General features: G+C 35.2%; 1 protein-coding gene across 3 annotated transcripts in view; it reads left to right on the top strand.

The window, feature by feature from the left end:
- Nucleotides 1-23,718, top strand: part of ROCK1 (Rho associated coiled-coil containing protein kinase 1) — a 148,923-nt gene that overhangs the window by 88,588 nt on the left and 36,617 nt on the right. For all 3 annotated transcript variants that reach the window (XM_045065422.1, XM_045065423.1, XM_045065421.1), the window contains exons 13-18: nt 1,448-1,496; nt 6,702-6,837; nt 8,367-8,458; nt 8,561-8,807; nt 18,521-18,627; nt 20,139-20,289. In XM_045065422.1, the coding sequence (XP_044921357.1) occupies nt 1,448-1,496; nt 6,702-6,837; nt 8,367-8,458; nt 8,561-8,807; nt 18,521-18,627; nt 20,139-20,289 (782 nt within the window). The remainder of the gene's footprint in view (nt 1-1,447; nt 1,497-6,701; nt 6,838-8,366; nt 8,459-8,560; nt 8,808-18,520; nt 18,628-20,138; nt 20,290-23,718) is intronic.

The following is a 23,718-nucleotide window of genomic DNA, read 5'->3' as shown; positions in this document are numbered from 1 at the left end:
TATGACAAGAAGTTTCTTTACCCAAAATTAAACTAGTGATTGTGGTAGTGTAGGGTATCAATTTGAGGAAGAAGTAGGAATGGTCAGAGTGGCCTGCAATGATAGGAAAATGTTGGGGGAAAGGGGGAAGCCTGAGATGGGGGTAGGAAGGTTGACAGAATCTAGGTCTTAGAGGACTTTGTTTTTGACAAGCTAAGGAACTTGGAATATATCCTGAAGATGATGGAAAAATATTGAAAGTCATTCAACTAAGTAAAAAACTGATAAAATTTTACTTTTTAAGAAGAACTCTGGTTAGTTGGCAGCACTTGACATTTATTCAACTAAATGGGAATGAGAGAGGAAGATGAGTCAAGGATGAATCTTAGGTTATGTCTTAGGGATACCTAGAAAAAAACAAAATGATATGGGGTAAGGGTGTGGAGCAGAGGGAATAACATTTTGGGCATGCTGAGTGAGGTATTTGATGAAGCATCCATGTGAAACATTGTACATGCAGATTTGAAGCCAAGGATTGTGTTCAGAGCCAAAGAAAACAAATTGTGGAGATAATACACTTTCAGTTTATCTCAATTTTTTGACTGGGTTGTTCCATGGTACATTTACTCGGTTATATATGCCACGTTGCCCTTCATTATTTAATCTTGTATAAAGCTTAAGTAGCTAATTTTTATTTATTAGCAAGTACTGTGTGAGGGAGTTCAAGGATCCTTAACTTGGAATCCGTAGACCTCCCCCAGAGGGTGCATGGATAGAATTCAAGTTCTTAAACTTGGATGAGAAAAAGTGTTTTCCATAACTTATAAGGAAAATTCAGCATTTCTTTCTACTATAAACAAAAGCAGTAGTCTACATTTATTAGCAATAGTTGTGAATTTTTTATTACTAATAGATACCATAAATATTTTCATATATTATAGTTGTTATTCCTAAATATCATTTGCGCTTATCACTACTTTGAAATTACTACCACTAGATCTTGTGGTTTAATGTATTAATAAAGAAGCACACATACTACTGAAACATACATTTTATTTATTTATTTAAAGGAGAGACAGAGAGAGAGGGCGCCCATATGCCGGCGAGCATGGAGAGGGGGTGGTCTTAAACAGGGCTCGACCTCTCATGACCCTGAGATCATGACCTGAGCCAAAATTCAAAAGTTGAAACCTTAACTGACTGAGCCACCTGGTCACCCTCATGTATTTTTTTAAACTTAAGACTGAATTTTAATGTATTTTTGGTTTTTTTAAATCCTAGATTTTATTTTATATTTTAAAATACATTATTTTGAGAAAAGGCCACAGGCTTCCCTAGACTGCCAAAGGAATCCACAGCACCAAAGATGTTAAGACATCTTTGTTAAGTGGGAAAGTAATGAATGTGGTATTCCACCACTGGGCAATAAAAAACATATTTCTAATCTTTACTGCTCTTGTTTTTACAGAACTTCAAAGATAAAGCTAGACAAGATAATGAAAGAATTGGATGAAGAGGTACTTTTTGTTTTCTAATCAGAAGTTTTCCTTTTTGAGAGTTTTTTCCTTTTTCAGATTGTTTTGTTTTCTAAGAAAATTGCATTTGAACTTTATACGTTGATGTATAGAAGAGAGTCAAAGAACTCTGATGAAGCATTACTTAGGAGCTGCAGCTTCAACTGATATAGATTAGATTATACTTCTGTTTCCTTTGTGTGTGTACTTTTATTTTAGAACCATGTTAAAATTTTAGTACATAAATTTCATTTCAGTGGTTCTTAACATTTGAAAAGTGAGAAAGGAGCAAGAGAATCAAATGGGATCTGGAGCTACAGCAGAAAGAGACAAATAGAAAAGAGGAAAGAGTACAATTTTTAAAAAGTCCTTTTTAAAAGGACTTTAACATAATTTTATGTGATCAAATGGGGAATGTATTGATTTTAGAATTACTCATGTTTTCCATGATCACCTAATAAGTCTTTAGTAGGGAAACATTTCATGAATCAGTTGTTTGTTTGCAAATATATAATACATTGTCTTCCTTTTGATCACCTTATAATGTCTTTTCATTATGTGTATAGAGAGTACCCTAAAAAGAAGTATACTTTTTATAGCCTTGTTGATTTCTTCCTTTTTTTTTTTTTCAGATTTAATCTTTTAATGGTTTTGTGCTGTCTTCATTTTCTCTTTTCTTAAGGAATAGTATTTGTCAGTGGCTTGTTTTTTGTTTTTTTCATTTGTAGCTTTGGATATGCATATACATTTAATACATATATATATATATATATATACATACATACATACACATGTAATACAAATAGGTACAATATTTCACCAACTTACATTGGTCAGTGTGTATGTAGCACAATTTATTAAGCTCTAAGTATGTAAGAAATCCATTTTGCAAATCCTCAGCTTTGGATATTTCATTTCTAAAAAACAGATAAAATTCAATCCACTAAGAAGGCATAGCATTCATAAATTTGTATCCACCAAATAACAGAGCTATAAAATATGTGAAATAAAAGCTGATAAAACTGAAAAGATAGACAAATCCACAATTATGTTGGAGACTCCAGTATCACTGTATAGACCAAAAATCCATGTACAGGAGAACTCAACCACACCATCAGCCAACAAGATCTTTTTAACAGTTCTAGAATCTTGTACCCAACAACAGCAAAATACACATTCTTTTCAAACACTCAATACATACCAACATAGACCATATCCCGAACAAACTTCGACAAATTAAAAAAATTAAAATCATAGAGTGTGTTCTCTGACCAAAATGTAATCAAACTAGAATGACTAACAGATATTGGGCAAATCTGCAAACATATGGAAACTAAACAACACAGTTCTAAATAATCCATAGATCAAAGAGTAAGTCTTAATGGGAATGGAAGAATATGTTGGAATGTTAATTATGTCCCATAAAGTTGATGTTTATTTGTTTTGTTTTGTTTTTAAGATTTGTTTGTTTATTTGAGAGAGAAAGCACAAGCAGGAGGAAGGGCTGAGGGAAAGGGAGAGAGCACCTTCAGAAGCACTGAGCCACCCAGGTGCCCCCTCATAAAGTTATATTGAAGAGTTATAGCTTATAAGAAAAAACGAAATCTTGTCATTTGCAACAAGATAGATGGTCCAAGAGGGTTTTATGCTTAGTGAAATAAGACAGACAGAGAAAGAGACTATATAATTTCATTTATATGTAGAAACTAGAAAACAAAACAAAAAAACAGACTCTTAAATACAGAGAACAAACTGAAGGTTGTTGGGATATGGGTGATGTAGTAGGTGAAGAGGATTAAGAGGTACAAACTTCCAGTTATAAAATAAATAAGTCATGAAGATAAAATGTATGACATAGGGAATATAGCTAGGTATATTGTAATAATGTTATATGGTGACTACACGTACATTGAGAACTGTCAAATTGTTGTGTTGTACTCCTGAAACTAACACAACATTGTGTGTTAACTATACCTCAATAATAAAATAAGTTATTGTTCTTCATCTTTAAAAAAATACTTGAACAATGAAAATAAAATATCAAAAGTTGTGGGATGCAGCTGACATAGTGCCTAAGGGAGATTTATACACTAAAGGCACACATTTAAAAAGATGAAAAAAATCTCAAATCAGTCATCAGAGCTTCTACCTCAAGAATGTAGAAGTGCAAAATAAACCCAAAGCTAGACAGAAGGGGAAATAAAGATAAGAGCAGTGACCAAAGGAATTGAAAATAAAAACAGTAGGGAAAATCAATGAAAACAGAAAGCCAGCTGTTTGGAAAATTGACACACCTCTAGCAAGATTGATAGAGGAAAAAGAGGACACAAATGATCAGTATCAGGAATAAAACAGGGCAGGCATATTACTAGACTCCCTATAGATAATCAAAAGGATTATAAAGGAATGCTACAAACAATCCTAAACATATAAGTGTGAAATTTAGGTAAACTGGACTAGTTCCTCCAAAAGTACAAACTAGAGGGTATAGCTCAGTGGTAGAGCATGTGACTGCAAAAGTATAAACTACCACAGCTCACACAATGTGAAATAGAGTATTTGAATAGCCCTATATAACGATCATGAATTCATAATTTAAAAGTTTCCCAAAAGTTAGGGATTCCTGGGTGGGTCATTTGGTTAAGCATCTGACTCTTGGTTTTGGCTTACGTCATGACCATCTTATGGGTTGTGGGATTGAGCTCCCCATGAGGCTCCATATTCAGTGGAGAGTCTGCTTGAAGATGCTCTCTCCTCTGCCTCTCCCCCAACTAGGTCACATACGCATGCTCTCTCTCTTTCTCAAATAAGTCTTTAAAAAACATAAAAATAAAAGTTGTCCAAAAAGTAATCTCCAGGACCAGGTGGTTTTACTAGAGAGATCTACCAAATGTTTTAAGGAGAATTAGTACCAGTTCTACACTATCTCTTCCCAAATATATAAAAGAAGGGAACACTCCCCAATGAGTTTTATGAAACTAGAATTACCCAGATAACTAAATCTAACCAAGAGAGTACTACAGAGATAACCACACATTGTTATCTCTTGTTTACAGCCTACTGACTTTTTACAAAGGTTCAAAAGCAATTTGGATATCCATAGACCAAGATATGAACCTCAACTTAAGTCTCATATTTTATGTAAAAATTAACTCAAAATGGGTCATACATTTAAAGGTGAACATAAAACTTTTAGGAAAAAAAAGTGAAAATTCTTGGGACTTACAGCTTGGTGAAAAGTTCTTAGACATGACACCACAAACATGATTCACATAAGAATAGTAATTCAACAAATTGGACTTCATCAGGATTTGTTCTGTGAAAGACCATGATAAGAAGATGAAGTGACAAGATATAGACTGGAAACTATGTATCTCAAAAAGGAATCTGTAGAATATTTAAAGAACTCTAAAGCTTAACAGTAAATAAACAAATATCCCATTTGAAAATTGGCAGAATACATGTATCTTTTCTCAGAGTAGATAACAAACACATGAAAAGATGTTTAACATCATTAACCATGAGGGAAATGCAAATAAAACTACCATGAGATATCATTTTATAATCATTAGAACAAGTAGAATAAAAAATAGTATCAGTACTAAAACTGGCAAGAATACAGGAAAACTGGTTCATTCATACATTATAGATGGGAATGTAAAGTTGTACAGTCAATCTGGAAAATACTTTGGCAGTTTCCTAAAATACTAAACATGCAACTACCAGGTGACCCAGCAATTGCACTTTTGGGCATTTATCCCAGAAAAGCTGAAAACAGATCCTCAAAAAACCTGTGTACTCTTGTTCATAATAGCCTTATTTGTTAATAGCCAAAAACTAGAAATAATCACAATGTCCTTACCATAGGTGAATGGTCGAACCAACTTTGATATATCTGTATCATGGTGTACTACTCAGCAACAAAAAGGCATGAACTATTGATAACATACAACCCAGATGGATCTCATGGGCATTATATTCACTGTAAAAAGCGAGTCCCAAAAAGTCCATACTGTATGATTCCGTTAATATAACATTCTCAAAAAATGACAAAATTAATACAGATGGAGGACCTATTATTGGTTGCCAGGGATATGGGTGGTGGGAGAAGGGTGATGTGTGCAGCTATAAGTAGTGGCTGGCTAGAAGGAGTTGGTTTTGCTGATGGAACAGTTCTCTATCTTGACTGGTGTGGTGGTTACGCGAATCTACACATGAGCTAGAATAACGTAGGACTACACACACTTTAACTGAGTATCAATTTCCTGATCTGTTACTGTACTGTTGTTACATAAAATCTATGTTAGGGGAATGAAACTAGAATTTCATGAGTTTCATGAAGTGTTCATGAAACCTCTCAGTACTATTTTTGCAACCTTCTGAAATGTATAATTATTTCAAACTTTAAAAATGAAAAAAATTAAGTTAATCTTCGAATTGGAAAGACCTTGGATGATCTCCTCAAATTTTACTAAATCTAACAGCATTTACTTAAAATATGAGTTTTGATTGGTGATGGGGAAGCCCAGAAAAAAACACAAGAAAGGAAGTTACCCCAGTGTGGAGTCTTAAAGATAAAAATGAAGCATCAAAAGCAAGAAATGCTGGAAATGGTAACTCAGAAACAATATGGTGGTGGTTTGGGTATTTTTTTTTTTTCTTTAACCCTACCTTCTTGTGTGGTTTCATTTTCTAAAATAAGTATTTCCTTCATTGTTTTTTAATATCCATTAGTATATAGATACATAGAACATCTTAGAAAAGGTAAATTGTTGAGACAGGAAGAGGATTAAGGGAGACACACTAGCATCTGGTACCATTTGAGTTCTACACCATTTAATTATCAAATGTGTAATTATTATCTTTCATACCTAATGTCTTTAATTTAGAATTGTAAATCAACCAAAATATTGGTAATACAATGCTCTCTGGTCATCTTAAACTAATAAAGCAGCTCTCTGATAAGATTCATTTTTATATTATGGATTTAAAAATCTGAAAAATTTCCATATCTGGTTTGAAAAGGGGGTTCTATCTCTTATAAGGCTAGCTAATTCTGTTCTTAGAAAGTTGTCATTAGCGGTATTTTCTGATTTTGAAACAAAATATCCGTCTTAAGTCTTTGTGTGTTTTATTTTTAAAAAACACAGTATTCCTCTAAATAAATAGTTTAATTTGCAATGGTGACTTGTATCCTTATGTTTTCAGGGGAATCAAAGAAGAAACCTAGAATCTACAGTTTCTCAGATTGAGAAGGAGAAAATGTTGCTACAGCATAGAATTAATGAGTACCAGAGAAAAGCGGAACAGGAAAATGAGAAAAGGAGGAATGTAGAAAATGAAGGTAAATTATTACTACTTTTGAAAAGCCCTGGAATTTCTAACACTGTTCTTGAAGTCTTTGTCATGAGGTTGTCTTAAATTTAGGGCCTATGATATATTCTTGAAGCCACAATCCTAAGACACCTGATGAACTAATTACCCATGTCCCAAGATAAATGTATAACATATCAAAGTCAGTAATAATGTTTTAGCTAAAAGAGTGATTTTCATCCTTGTGTGCATATTGGAATCTCTTGGGAAGCTTTAAAGACTACTGATGCCTAAGCTCCGGAAATTCTAATTTAGTTGATCTAGATAATGTGGCCTGGGCCTTGGTTTCTTGTATAAGCTCTCCAGGTACTTCTATCTAACAAGCAGCCATTTGAGAACCATTAACTAAGATTTCATGTGTTTTCATATTAGTATTAGAAAAACATTTAAAATAGCTTTTGCTTCTACACCCTTTGATCCAGTGATTTCATTTCTAGTTTATTTTATGTATGCATTTGTGCATACATATGCTGACATATAAACAAGATATTTATAGCATTATGTCTAAGATGTATCTTTAATCGAAAAAAATAGTAAAGATTGTTTAAAACATGAGTGCTTATTTAGAGGGTTGCCTGGGTGGCATAGTGGTTTAAGCCTCTGCCTTCGGCTCAGGTCATGATCTCCGGGTCCTGGGATCCAGCCCCGCATTGGGCTCTCTGCTGAGCAGGGAGCCTGCTTCCCCTCTCTTTCTCTGCCTACTTGTGACCTCTCTCTTTCTGTCAAGTAAATAAATAAAATCTTTTTTTTAAAAAAAGCTTATTTAGATATGCTTGAATGGGTGTATAGAAATGCATGCGAAAACATATTAATGTTTGTGTTTTTATGTTTTAGGCTATAGACACTGTCTTAGAAAGAGTATGTAAGAATTAAGTAATAATTGTGTAGGAGGACAGGTAGAGGGACTGAGACCATGGAGGGGGGAAGGCTTATTCTACACCCCAGACCATTTGGTACCTTTTGAATTTTGACCCATTTTTCAGATATTGAACTATTCAAAGATTTGTGCTATTCAAAAATAAATAATAGAGCTAGGTTTATAACATTTCACTAAGAGATTGACTTTATTAAGGTATTTAAAAAATTTGAAGTATTACAACAATGGAAACAAATCTGCTACATTCTCTATTGTTGAATTTAAGTATAAATACTTCCATGATGAAAGTTGGCTTTGGGAGTGAACCTAATGTAACTGACTGTGGCCTAAGACTCGGTTTCATTTTTTTTTTTTTTTAAAGATTTTATTTATTTGTTTGACCGACAGAGATCACAAGTAGACAGAGAGGCAGGCAGAGAGAGAGGAGGAAACAGCTCCCTGCTGAGCAGAGAGCCGGATGTGGGGCTTGATCCCAGGACCCTGAGATCATGACCTGAGCTGAAGGCAGAGGCTTTAACCCACTGAGCCACCCAGGCGCCCCCTCAGTTTCATTTTTCTAAAGGATTTATATGTTTCCTCTATGACAACTTTCTAATTTCTAAATTTTTTCCTTCATTTTCTAGTTTCTACATTAAAGGATCAGTTGGAAGACTTAAAGAAAGTCAGTCAAAATTCACAGCTTGCTAATGAGAAGCTGGCACAATTACAAAAGCAGGTGAGCTTTTGGAATAAGATTTTTTTAAATTATGATTAATTAAAATAAGTTGGTATTTTGGTCAAAAACCTATTCTCTTGCTCTTTTTTTTCCCCCCAATAGCTAGAAGAAGCCAATGACTTACTTAGAACAGAATCAGACACAGCTGTCAGGTTAAGGAAGAGTCACACAGAGATGAGTAAGTCAGTTAGTCAGCTAGAGTCCCTAAACAGAGAATTGCAGGAGAGAAATAGAATTTTAGAGAATTCCAAGACACAGACGGACAAGGACTATTACCAGCTGCAAGCTGTATTAGAAGCTGAACGAAGAGACAGAGGTCATGATTCTGAGATGATTGGAGACCTTCAAGGTAATATTTTTTTCTTATTATGGTAAAATATACATAACATAAAATTTACTGTTTTAACCATTTTTAAGTGTACAGTTCAGTGGCATAAAGTCCAGTCACATTTTTGTGCAACCATCACTACTCTACATCTCCAGAACCTTTTTTTCATCCCAAACTAAAATTCTATGCCAATTAAATCATAACTTCCCATTCTCCCTCCTTCCAGCCCCTGGTAACCACCATTCTACTCTATTAATTTGACTGTCTCATAAAAGGGGAGTCATACAATATTTATCCTTTTGTATCTGTGTTTTTCATCTTAGTGTAATATTCTTAAGATTTATCTGTGTTATGACATGTATCAGAATTTTCTTCTTTTTTAGATATGGAGAAAAAGGATCCCTCCTGTGCCTCTCCCACCTTTGGTGGGAATGCACATTGGTGCAGCCACTGTGGAAAACTGTGGAGGTTTCTCAATAATTAAAAATAGAATTACTAGGGGCACCTGGGTGGCTCAGTCAGTTAAGCATCCAGCTCTTGATTTGACTTAGGTCACGATCTCAGGGTCCTGGGGATTGAGCCAGGGTCAGGCTCCGCACTCAGTGGAGAGTCTGCTGGGGATATTTTCTCTCTGGCTCCCTCTACCCCTCCACCTCCTGTGCTTACTCTCTTTTTCTAAAATAAATAAGTCTTTTTAAAAAAGAAAAAATACAGAATTATTACATGATCCAGTAATTCCACTACTGGTTATTTACCCATAGAATACAAAAACACTAATTTGAAAAAGATACATGTGCCCCTATGTTTATTGCCACATTTACAGTAGCCAAGATATGGAAGTAACCTAAGTGTCCCTCCATAGATGAATGGATATAGAACATGTGGTGTGTGTGTGTATGTATATATATGTATATATATGCACAATGGAATAATTACTCAGCCATAAAAAAGAAGGAGGGTATAATGCTGATTGAAGTAAGTCAGAGAAAGACAAATACCATTTGATTTCACTCATAAGTGAATTTTTTTTTTAAAGATTTTAATTTATTTATTTGACAGACAGAAATCACAAGTGGGCAGAGAGGCAGGCAGAGAGAGAGAGGTGAAAGCAGGCTCCCTGCTGAGCAGAAAGCCCAATGTGGGGCTCGATCCTAGGACCCTGGGATCATGGCCTGAGCCGCAGGCAGAGGTTTTAACCCACTGAGCCACTAGGCGCCCCTCATAAGTGGAATTTAAGAAACAAAAGACAAAAAATAGGCACTTAGATACGGAGAACAAACTGGTGGTTGCTAGAGGGATGTGGGTGACATAGGTGGTGAAGGGGATTAAGAGCACACTTAACCAATGAGCACTGAGTAATGTATTGAATTGTAGAATCATTGTATTGTATACCAGGAACTACTATAATACTGTAATTATACTTCAGTTTAAAAAATTCAAATTTAAAAGAGAATTTTTCTTCCATTTTAAGGATGAATAATATTCCACTTTGTGAATGCCACATTTTATCAACAGAAGATAGTTTTTAAATGTTTATTTTTAATTGTGGCTAAAGCATTTACCATATTAATCATTTTTAAGTATAAAGTAACATAGTTTTGATCATATTATTCTCTAAGAAAATGATCTTGGGCACCTGGGTGGCTCAGCTGGTTAAGCATCTGACTCGATTTTGGCACACGTCATGATCTCAGGGACATGAGATCCATCCCTGTGTTGGGCTCTGCGCTGGGCCTAGAGCCTGCCTGAGATTCACATGCACTCTCTCTCCAAAAAAAAAAAAAAAAAGCGATCTTGAAGTGGTTTCTCTCTCTTTCAGGATAATGCTTACTTTTCTGTCATACTATAATTTGTTCACCGTGACAGGCACCCCTGTGAGGTCAGTAATGTGGTATTTCCAATTTTACAGCTGGATTACCACGAACTTAATTTTAAAATGTACCTAATTTACAAAAGCCTTACTCAAAGTGGGACTAATCCAGAGAGAAGATTATCACTATTAAAACCTGGGAATTCCTTGTGCATTGTTGGCAGAAATAGAAACTCATTTACAGAAACAATCCCACTAAGAATAAAGGATTAGGTTCTTGGGAAGTTTACGACTACAAATATCAGCAGTCTTTTTTAATCTAAAAGGAAAAAGATTGAATGTAACTAATAGTAAAGGAACAGTTTTGGTAATGGTAATATAATGAATTCATTTTCAAAAAGATCCCTGCCTCTCCCAACTTCTCACATATTTTTCTATTCCTATTAGCAACAGCATCCATACTACCTAATCAAAACAGATATGCAGGGAAGTTGCCAGATGGCTCAGGGGAAATTTGGGGGAGGGGTAGTCCTTTTAACCTTAGTCACAGGATGGGAATGTAGTTCAGGGTCTCTTGGGGCTTGATATTAGCTATAATTCTGTGGAGAGAGGTTAGGGTCAGTTTTTGTGACTATGGAAACGGAAATTAGGATCTCCCTTTGGTTTTTAGCTGAGTGTTGTGCAATCTTATTTCTCAGGGACTAGGCTTAAAATAGATCTGAATATAAAACTGAGAAAGTAACCTTATATATGTATTTTAAAAACTTCATACTTCACTTTCCTAAATTGCTTCTCTAGGCTTTTCTTTTTAAGATTGATTAATTTGAGAAAGAGGGTGCAGGGACAGGGAGGGTGCATCAGTGGGAGAGAGTTTCCCAAACAGACTCATACAGACTCCACACTGACTACGAAGCTTGAGGCAGGGCTGGATCCTGAGACCCTAAGATCACAACCCCAGTGGAAACCAAGAATCGGACTTTCAACTGACTGCACCACCCAGGCGGCCCTCCCAGCTTTTTTATATACAACTTACTACCTGTGTAAAAGTCACTTCACCTGCCTTCTGTATCTACAAACCAGAGAAATTAGAATAGGTGACTCAGATATCATTCCAGTTTTTAAATTCTTTAAGTCTGTGATCTTTTGGGTATGATTGAACTTTGAAGTGCCTTTGCTTTCAAGGAAGAGACCATGATCCATACGTTTATCAACAGTGGTTTTAACTGAATCTAATTTTTAATTTTTAGATGTTGGTGAAGTTAAGGAAAGTTTATAACATGCTTTATTGTTGATGTTTATCCTATTTCAGTGCTCCCTAAACTTCAGTTTAGTTTTTAATTTAAATGTGACTCAGAACTCCTATGCATTTAAAAGTGCACACAATTTACATGAGATTCAACATATATACAAAGATATATCATGGTAAAAAAAGAACTTAGTTTCTATATTAATTCTTTATAGTTCCTAAGGAATTTCAGGTCCCTCAGGTATAAATTTCTCATAGCTTTTGTTTTGTTTTGTTTTTTTAATTTCTCATAGTTTGATGTTGGGCTTCTGACAAGGTCATGATTATTTCTTAGTTGAATGTCTTCCATGTATACATAGTAGGCAGAAGCTTCAATGTATGTATGGGAAATGACTCCTAAAACACAATTGGTTAATAACTGTTTTAGGTTCTGTAGGCCACATATGTATCTCTGTTATATATTCTTTTTTACCTTTTACAACCCTTTAAAAATGAAAAAGCATTCTTAGCTTCATGTCTATAGAAAAACAGCTTGAGGGCCTGAAGTTTGCCAACACCTGGACTCATATTTCAGAAAGGCTGCTGTAGCAGACAAACACTGGATTCCAAAAGTTTAGGATTTCAAGGCTTAAACAAAGCAAGTGGACAAAGATTGAAATGTCATGAAGGAATCAAAATTTTAAATGAAATTATAAGCTCTTCATCTAGTAGTTAAGTTATTGATTCTTAGATTGAAATGCAAAAAAAATGAATTTTTTAAATTAACCATTTGAAAAAGATTTTTAAAAAACTATTGTTTAGTCAGCTTCTTAACTTTGTAATTTGGAATATTTCAGACATATACCATAGTAGAATATTATAATGACTCAGTGAACTCAACATCCAGCTTCAGTAATCATCTAGCAGCCGGTCTTGTTTTTTTTATACCCAAAACCTCTGACACTAAATTATTTTGAAGCAAATCTCAGACATTACTTTGTTTAGTTTATAAATATTTCAGTATGTCTTGAAGATTCTTAAAGAAAAAAATAACCACAATATCATGAAACCTGGAAAAAAGGTGACAATATTGTAACATACCTGGTCGTCAGTGCTCACATTCCTCCGGCAGTCCCATAATCTGTTGCTGTTCTTGTATTTATTTTGTTTGAATTTGGATCCTATCAAGGTCTACACATTGCATTTCATTAATGTGTTCCTTAGGCTTCTTTTATCTATAGATTCCCCCTCCCTTTTTTATTCTTTTTAGTTTGTTGTTGCTGTTATGTGAAGAAATTAAGTTAAAATTTATTTTATTGAACATCTCCTTCTGAATTTTGCTGATTCTGTCTACTGCTGTCAGTTAACATGTTGCTCTGTCTCTTCTGGTACTCTAAGCTGGAACTTCTGGAGACTTGATCTATTTTAGGTAGGGCTTTGGCAAGAATACTTGTAAGCAATATTATTTAAGCACCAGGAGGCAGATAAAATCTGGCTGTATTATTTTGTGATATCAGTAGCCATTAATGATTGTTGCCTAGATCCTGTGTCTATTTAAGAGTTTTCAGCTGTGATGACCAAATTTTATCATTCCTCATTCATTTGTTACCTGGAATACTGCTAAAAAGATAAGCATTTCTCATCATTCATGTAGTACATACAGGTACAGCTTATAAAAGAAAGATGAAATACATGATTCATTCCTTTTAATAAAGGATTCTCTATCCTCCAAAGATGCCCAGTGACATTTTTAAATATATTTATGAACTCCTGGATTTTAATATATTTGAAATGTGTTAGTCCATTGAAGTATTTTTATTGATGCTCACTTGAGACTAGTGATTGCTTGTTTTTGAGCTTTTTATGAATAGAATCATACAGTAAACACTCTTTTGTGTCTGGTTTCTTTGATTACTCCTATGTTTATGAGATTTGTCTGTATTGTTGTATAGGCAATGGTTTGTTCTTCTTGCTGTGTGGTATTCCATTTATTAGTTATGACCACTGCAGTTTATCATTTATTCTATGGTAAAAACATGTATACTGCAGTTATTTCCATTTGGGGGCTATTATGAATAGCACTTATAGGAATTTTCTTGTACATGTTTTTTGGTTATCATACCTGTGCGTTTTGTTGGTATACAATTAGGAGTGGCAGAGTCATAGAATGTGTTTAGTTTTAGTAAAAATATCCCAAGTATAGACCTGCTGTGTTTATTGCTCTTTGCTTTATAACACTTTGATATAACTGCCTTTTTTAATAAATTGAGCAATTTACAGCAACCCTGCATTGAGGAAGTCTTTTAGCACTATTTTCCAACATCATTTGTTCATGTCTGTGGGTCACATTTTGGTAATTCTTTAAATATTTCCAACTTTTTCATTATAATTACATATATTAAAATGAACTCTGATCAGTGATCTTTGGTGTTACTATTGTGATTGTTTTGGGGTGCCATGAACCACATCCATAAAAGATCACAGATTTAATTGATAAATGTTGTGTGTGTGCTGACTGCTCTACCTGCCAGCCTTTCTCCTGCCTCTCTCTCTCTCTTCTTGGGCCTTTGTTCATTGAGGCACAACAATACTGAAATGAGGCCAGTTCACAGTTACCAACAATAACTGCTTAAGTATTCAAGGGAAGGAAAGAGTTGCGTGTCTATTTAACTCAAGAACTAGAAATGAGTAAGCTCAGTGAGGAAGGCATGTTGAAAGCCACAATAGGCTGAAAGCTAGGCCTTTGTGTCAAATAGTAAGCCAGGTTGTGAATGCAAAGGAAAAGTTCTTGAAGGAAATTAAAAGTGCTACTTCAGTGAACACATGAATGATAAGAAAGCAAAACAGTCTTAGTGCTGATAGAAGGTTTGAGTTGTCTGGATAGAAGATCAAAGGAACCACAACATTCCCTTAAGCCAAAGCTCAATCCAGAGCTAGGCCTAACTTTCTCTCCAAATCTTTGAGGGCTGAGAGAGGTGAGGAAACTGCAGGAGAAAAGTTTGAACCTGGCAGAGGTTTCCTTAAACATCAAAGTGCAAAGTGAAACAAACCACAAGTGGTTCAGAAGATCTAGCTAAGATCATTACTGAAGGTGGCTACACTGAACAACAGATTTTCAATGTAGATGAAATCGCCTTCTTCTATCGGAAGAAGATGCCGTTTTGGCCTTTCACAATTTTAGGGGAGAAGTCAGTGCTTGGCTTCAAAGCTTCAGAGGACAGCCTAGCTCTCCTCGTAGGGACTAATGCAGCTGGTAACTTTAAGTTGAAGCCATTCTGAAGTTGAGCATTCTGAAAATCCCAGGGCCCTGAAGAATTATGCTAAATCTAATCTGCCTGTGCTCTAGAAATGGAACAACAAAGCCTAGATGACACCACGTTTGTTTACAAGTGATTGACTGAATATTTTAATCCCACTCTGAAACCACTGCTCAGAAAAAAGATTTCTTTCAAAATATTACTGCTCATTGCCAATACACCTGGTCACCCAAGAGCTCTGATGGAGATGTACAAAGAGATCAATGTGGCTTTCATGCCTGTTAACTTAACATTCCTTCTGTAGCTCGTGGATGAAAGGGTAATTTTGTCTTTCGAGTCTTGTGATTTAAGAACTATGTTTCATAAAGCCACAGCTGCCATAGAGAGAATTGTTCTGATGGATCAGAGGAAAGTTGATTGGAAACTTCTAGAAGTGATTCACCATTCTAGATGGCATTAGGAACATTCATGATTCATGGTAAGAAGTCAAAATATTAACATTACCAGAATTTCAGAAATTGATTCCAACACTCACGGGTGACTTTGAGGGGTTCTAGACTTCAGTGGAGGAAGTCACTGCAGATGTGGTAGAAACAGCAAGAGAAGCAGCATTAGAAGTGGAGCCTGAATGTGTGCAAACTCATGATCAAATTTGAATGGGTGAAGAGTTGCTTCTAATGGATGAGCAAAGAGTGGTTTCTTGAGAGGGGATCTACGCGTGGTGAAAATGCTGTGAAGATTGTTGAGATGATGATAATGGGTTTAGAATCTTTCCTAAACAAAAGCAGGGGTTGGCTTTGAGAGGATTGACTCCAGTTTGGAAAGAAGTTCTATGGGTAAAATGCTGTCCAACAGCATTCATGCTACAGAGAAGTCTTGTGAAAGGAAGAGTCAATCGATACGGCAAACTTCATGGTTGTCTTATTTTAAGAAATTGTCTCAGGCACCCCAAACCTTAGTAACCACCACCATGATCAGCAGCCAAAACATGGAGGCAAAACCCTCCCCCAGCAAAACGATTGACTCCTGGAAGCTCAGATAATGGTCAGTATTTTTTAGCAAAAAGTATTTTTAAATTAAGGTATGTACATTTTTAAGGCAAAATGCTATTGTGCAATTAATAGGCTCTAGAGTGTTGTGTAAGTGTAACTTTTATATGTACCAGGAAACCAAAAAATTAATTCAGTTGACTTCATCGAGATATTCACTTTATTGCTGTGGTCTGAAACTCAACCCACAGTATTTCTGAGTATGCCTGTATATATCAAAGTAGCTACCCAAGTTTACATTCACCAGGGGTGTATGACAGTTCCAGTTGCTCCACTTCCTCATTAAGGACAATATTCATTCCCCACTGAATATGTCAGCATTGATGTTTTAGCCATTCTAATGGGGTGTGATGGTATTTCCTTATGGGTTAATTTGCATTTTCCTGGTGTCTAAAATTGAGCAGCTCTACATGTTTATTGATAGTTTGTGATGTGCTGTTCATGTCTTTGGCCTCTTTTTTAATTGGATTGTTTGCTATTATTGTTTTTTATGAGCACTAGGTATTAGTCCTCTATCAAATACATGTATCATAGTTGTTTTCTCCCTCTCTTTGTTTTGCCTTTTCACTTTTAAATGCTGTCTGCTTACGAACAGGAGGTCTTACTTTTTGTTCTTTTCAATGTAGTCCAGTTTGTACTTTTACCTTTATTGTGACCTGTTAAATTGTCTGATTAAATCGTGAAGGTACTCCCTCTTCTCTTCTAGAAGCTTAAATGTTTCAGTCAGTTTGTGTTATGATACCTGAAATTTTGGTTCTTCCTCCTTTCACAATATTTTTATAACTTTTATATATGAAGCCTTTTTGTTTTTATGACACAAGTTATATTTTCTTGGCATGTTTTTAAAAATAGAATAAATGAAAAAACTTTTATTTAATATGTCTTTCATAAGCTTATTAGGATTCTATATAGGATTCTTCATCTGTATTTTCCTTTTTCTTCTTAGGAGTTGGTTTATATTAATCTTATTCTACTTGAAAAATTCTGTTTAACCTGAAATTACCATCTTTGTACAGATACTTAAAGCCTATTATTTATTTTAAATACTGAAGGAAGCATTTTTTTGCTAGTACTTCAACATTTAAACATACTGCCACCCTAGCTTTTTCTCTGTCCATACAAACACATAAATAATTTTTATTTTTTGCTCAGTCATTTGAAAGAAACTGGCGGGTGTTTCTTTTTTGTACATGAACATAATGCCAGTATTATCTGTATATTTGTGTTTAAATAAATTTATTTCATTGCTCTCTCAATCCTAGAACTAGCCCAGCAAAGCATTCAGGTGCCAAAGATGTGATAGTCATTTGTTCATTAAAGAACTAGTTCAGAAACACTAAAATATAGAGACAGGTAGAATACATTGAAATCTTGGCAGGTCCAGCAAGTTAAACACTGAACTTAGAGCAGTATAGGATTTTTCCTGGCTTTTTGGGGGTGCTTTATCCATTTCCTGTTGAATCCTAGGTTGCTTTGAATCACAGAATAAGAAAATAGGTTCTTATATTCATTAATACTAGATTCTGTGTTAAATCTAGTTAAACTTGTGCATTTATTAAATACTTATGCATTAAAAACATGTAAGGCCTCAAGCATGTTCTAATGAAGAGAGTTACTGAATATTTAAGTTGCCATCATTGCATGGCATGAGCCCCAGGTGGTAGGTTAAAACCAAGTGTCATTTAGAGCACTTGAATTCCTTAAATCTCAGTTTCCTATAAAAAACAGAGTATGGCTTCACTGAGCTTAAAAGTAATTAAGGCTTTTCAGAATGTCTGGCACATAAAGACTACTGAATACTTGCCTTAATTAACTAAAGGGTCTTACTCTTAATATGATGGAAAAGAACACTTAATAAGGACTCCTGTCTGATTTCTGGACCAAGCTCAGGCTCCATCTCTTTGATCATTTGTGAAATGAGGAATATATACTGGATGATTTTCAATGAGCCTTAACATTTTTATTACTGCACATTGTAGTTATTGTATATATTCCCAAGAAAACATCAAATAAATTAATTATAAATAAAAATATATTTTGATAATAAAAATTTAATAGTAATTTATAATTTAATAAATTCTACCTAATCAGGAAATTTTAAAACTTTGTCCTTTTTTAAAAGATTTTCTTTATTATTTTAGAGAGAGAGCATGCGTGAGCTCTAGGGGAAGGTCGGGGGGATCTCAAGCAGGCTCCATGCCGAGTGTGGAGCCCATGTTTGGGCTTGACCCTGAGATCATGACCTGAGCCAAAGCCAAGAGTCCAGTGCTTAACAACTGAGTCATCCAAGTGCCCCTAAAACTTTTTTGTCTTAATGGTCATTCTGAAAAAGAAAAACAAACTCTTTTTTTTGATGACTTTGTGACGACTTGAACTTTCTTCTCACTTAATAGCTCGAATTACATCTTTACAAGAGGAGGTGAAGCATCTCAAACATAATCTTGAAAGAGTGGAAGGAGAAAGAAAAGAAGCTCAAGACATGCTTAATCACTCAGAAAAGGTAAATGATTTAACATGTGCCAATTATGAGATACTGTGTACTGTATTACAATGTATTTTTATAAAATAGATTTTACAGTGTATTAGATATTACAGGTATTACAATGTATTTTTACAATGTATTTTTATAAAATAGATTTCAATGGTATTACAATGTATTTTTATAAAATAGATTTCATTTTTTTTCATTCTTAATTCCTAATATTTATAAACTTTCTAAAACTTTTTATAGTTGATGGTGGTTTTATGGGGGTGTATGTGTGTTTAGTGCTTTTTATTGTGCTATTTTTGTTTGTTTTTAACCTTGAAGAGTACTAGATATTTGATATTATCTGATCATCACAAATTAATTTTGTTCGGAAATATCTTTTCTTTTTTTTTAATTTTTTTTTTTTTTTTAATTTGACAGAGATCACAAGTAGGCAGAGAGGCAGGCAGAGAGAGAGAAAGGGAAGCAGGCTCCCTGCTGAGCAGAGAGCCTGATGCAGGGCTTGATCCCAGGACCCTGGGATCATGACCTGAGCCTAAGGCAGAGGCTTTAACCCACTGAGCCACCCAGGTGTCCCTGGAAATATCTTTTCATGTAGAAATTTTCCTCCCATGCTTTTGTACTTGGGTAAGATGAAGGTGCTGAACCTTACTAGCCTTATGAAAAAAGAAAACAAAGGATAGCTGTATGGTAGACCACGTGTACTTTTTCCATTCTAATGGTAAAAGTTAGCAAAGTAGTAAAGAGCATATATGTTTGCCCTTTATCTATAGTTTTCTCACTAATCAGAAATATCATTGGTCCTCTGTCCTTACCTTGCTAAGAAAAGGATTAAATAGATAATATGCAGATCTGGCTCTCACATTTTTCAATTCCTCCCTGAAATATAGGTTTACTAGATCCTCAGATAAATGGTCAGAAAATGCACCACTTATTTTGTCCTTTGGACATGTTTTGTGATAATCAGAGTAGTACATCTAAGCCTGATGTAAATGCGGATGTAGGATGAAAGATGGAAGAGTAGAAGATGCACCCAAACAAATGGAATACTTTTTGACCTGTCCTTTTGTCAAGGCAATGTAAATCTAGGTGTAGATTTAATTTAATCTTAATTTAATGTAAATTAGTGTAGATTTTAATCTGAATTTAAATTTTTTTAAAGTAGCAGCACATATTTTTTTTAGTGAACCAAAGAATTGTCCTGTTTATTTCTGATCCTAACATTGAGCCCTCTTGAATATAACCACCACCACAACTCTTCCAGGAGTGGTGGGGGTGATATTTTGCTTTTACTTGTATGTGCTTATCTTGTTTTTTAAAGTAAGACATTAGAAATAATATGAAATATACAAGAAAGTATGAAAAATAAAATTATGTCCTAAATAAAAATATTTAAGTAAATATGATATCACATTTCAGGCCCATGTGATTCATATATTATCTCTTACAGAATATTAAATAATGTAATATTTAATAATATGTCTTTTGCATAGTGTATTACATAACTCATTTTCATTTTACAGGAAAAAAATAATTTAGAGATAGATTTAAACTATAAGCTTAAATCATTACAACAACGTTTAGAACAAGAGGTAAATGAACATAAAGTAACTAAAGCTCGTTTAACTGACAAACATCAATCTATTGAAGAGGCAAAGTCTGTTGCAATGTGTGGTAAGTGTCAGTTTTAATATTTTCTACATGATTAATTTTTTTAGTAATGCCTACCAAAAGAATGCATTTAAGATTTCATTTTATAATAGTATAAACACTTAGAAATTATAAATTGTGATCTAGTAAAAAGATACTTCTCTTTTTTTCTCTTTTGATCCCTTATTTTTTCCTTTTAAAAGATTATTTATTTATTTATTTTAGTTGCAGGGGTTGTAGAGGTAGAGAGTGTCTGGAACAGACATCCTGCTGAGTATGGGGCCTTATTTCACACTCCTGAGATCATGCTGAAATCAAGACCTGGGACACCCAGCCTGAGCCACCCAGGCGCTGCAATACCTTCCATTTTATTAAATTTCTCGTTCTATTTCCCCTCATTCTGTTACCCTCCATTTCCTATAAATGTTATTGGAATCTCTCTTAGGTCCTAGTATATTTTAGCCCTTTCCTTCATTTCCTTCCTGATCCATTCTGGAACTCATTATCTTTTTGTTCCTTTGCTTTCTTGCTTTGTACCCTCAACTTTCTAATTTCTTTGTATTTCCACTGTACTCTGGGTATGCCTCTAAACACAACCTTAGAGCAGAACAACCAACAAACTTTCTTCACTTCAAGTAATTCTTTAGATGGGGCTTAGCCCAATGCATTATCTTCAACTTCATTTGAGCTGTCAGTTTTTAGTACATCATTCATTGTCCTTCTCTCAGACTTTTATTTCTGTTCTCAGATGTATATGCCATTTCTTTATCACTCCACTTTTAGTTGAACTTTTATCTCAAAAAGAAATAGTGAAAGCATAGGTTGAACTCCCAAAGTCCTGTTCTCTTACTTAATTAGCCTGTCTACTTCTTTACTCATCTTCCTTGTCTTTCATCTTAGAAGATACTGATCCTCCTCTTGTTCTGGCTAATCCATGCTAGCTGTACTCAGAGTTAGTCTCTTCCTATCTCATCTTCTGTCTTTCCTCTTCTTTATCCTTAACCCTTTTCCTCTACTGAATCCTTTCTTGTTTGTTTTTTAAGATCTTATTCATTTATTTGAGATAGAGCAAAAGCGCATGAGCAGTGGGGAGGGGCAGAGAGAGAGAGAAGCAGGCTCTCCACTGAGCAGGGAGCCTGCCATGGGGCTGGATCTGAGGGCCCTGGGATCATGACCTGAGCCAAAGGCAGACTACTTAACCAACTGAGCCATGCAGATGCCCCTGAAGCCTTTCTTATGAACATGTGCAAGTCCCTTCCATTTAAAAAAGATAAAAAGGGTGGGCACCTGGGGGCTCAGTTGGTTAAATGCCTGCCTTAGGTTCAGGTAGGGATTGAGCCCTACATCAGGCTCCCTGCGCAGCTGGTAGTTTGCTGCTTCTTTCCTTCTGCCCCTCTCCCACTTGAGTGCTCTCTCTCTCTCTCCTCTATCATATAAAGAACATCTTAAAAAAAAAGATAAAGTAAAACTCCTGTAATAATACATGATCCTTACTAACTGCCATTGTTTTATTCCCTCCCTTTAGAGCCAGACTTTTAGAAAGAGGCATTTTCCTTTTTTTCACCTTGCACTTCTTCATAACCAGCTACAATCTGCAAGTGTCACTTGACACTTTAAATTCAGTTTTTTCAAGGGACGCCTGGGTAGGTCATTCAGTTAAATGTCTGACTCTTGATTTTGGCTCAGGTCATGATCCTCAGGGTCACAAGATTGAGCTCCAATGGCCCCATGTCGGCTCTGCATTCAGTGAGAATATGCTTGAGATTCTGTCCCTCTGCTTCCCCCCCACTTGCATACTCTCTCTCAAAATAAATAAAATCTTTTAAAAATATATTAAATTCAGTTCATTCAAGGGAAAAACATAAGATTTTATCTGTCAAACCTACTCTTATCTCTTATTCTCATGATGCTAGTTGATGGCTGTATAGTTTTTAGCAGTCTAGGCTTCGAATCAATCAAACAAAGCTACTCTGTGACTATTAAAAAAAATATTAAGTGGGGGCGCCTGGGTGGCTCAGTGGATTAAGCCGCTGCCTTCGGCTCAGGTCATGATCTCAGGGTCCTGGGATCGAGTCCCACGTCGGGCTCTCTGCTCAGCAGGGAGCCTGCTTCCTCCTCTCTCTCTGCCTGCCTCTCTGCCTACTTGTGATCTCTGTCTGTCAAATAAATAAATAAAATCTTTAAAAAAAAAAATATTAAGTGAACAAATGCATGTAAAGTGCCTGTACATAGAAAGCTTTCAATAAATGGAGGGATCCCGGGTTACTCAGTTGGTTAAACATCTGACTGACTCTTGATTTCAGCTTAGGTCATGATCTTAGGATCCTGGGATCGAGCCCAGCATCAAGCTCTGCACTTAGCGGGGAGCCTGCTTAAGGTTTTATCTCCCTGTCCCCCCTCTCTTCTCCCTCCCCCCACTTGCACACTCTCTCTCTAAAGTAAATAAATAGAAAGAAAAAAGAAAGTTTTCAGTAACCAGGAAATATTATTATTATGGTTAAAGATGGTGATATGCAACATCCAAGAACCCAAGCCAGAAGTCTTAGAATCATTTAGCATTTCTGCTTCCAAGTAATATAAACAATATATTCTTTTCCTTTTCTCTTTTAGTTCATGGGGATGTCTACCCTTTGCTTGATCTGTTGCAGCAAACTTTTAATTATTTCTATGCCAGGAATTGTTCTGTTTGTCAGTCTATCATTCCCACTTAGGAGTGATCACTTTTGAAATTAAAATCTTAACTGAAAAAAAAATCTTTTTGAAATTAAAATCTTAACTGTGCTAGTCATTCTTAAAATCCTTTTGTCTTTTCAGTGTTTGCAAGATACATGTCAGACTTCTCATGACATAAAGAATCTTTGGGTTAGCACTTAATCTTTCTTTATAGCCTTGCTGCTCTGCACTTTCTTACGTGTATTTCGTGTTTCAGCCATATTAAACTACTTTTTTTTCTTTCACATTTGTTAATTATTGGCTGTCTACTATAGACCAGGCATACCTGGGAGTATATACCACAGAATAAGACTGATAAGAACCCTGTCTCTTAGAGATTATATTCTAATGGTGGAGATAAGCAAAAAAGCAAATAAATGAAAATAGGTACAGATTGTAATCATTAATATGAAGAAAATGCCATGTGATAGTTTCCAGGAATTGCTATGTTAGATGTGATTTTGAGGAAAGGCCTCTCTGAACTAAATATATGAGTCAAAATGATCCATCTATTGAAAGAGCAGGAGGAAGTATGTTCCAGGTAGAAGAGGTGATAAGTTTAATACTCTTATTCTAAGAATAGTGGATAGCCATTGTAGTGTTTTGAGCTGTGCTGGAATGTGTAATTTATGTCTTTAAAAGACCACTCCTACTACTGTGTGGAAAATGCTTTTGAGAGAGAAAACAGTTTAAAAAGGAGATCAACTAGAAGGCTCTAGTCTGTAGGCATTTGTGGTAGTA

The sequence above is a fragment of the Mustela putorius genome, unplaced genomic scaffold, assembly GCF_011764305.1.
Source record: "Mustela putorius furo isolate JIRA1106 unplaced genomic scaffold, ASM1176430v1.1 tig00003858_pilon_pilon_pilon, whole genome shotgun sequence".
In the NCBI taxonomy this organism is placed as follows: Eukaryota; Metazoa; Chordata; class Mammalia; order Carnivora; family Mustelidae; genus Mustela; species Mustela putorius.
This window is presented reverse-complemented; position numbering and strand designations above follow the sequence as displayed.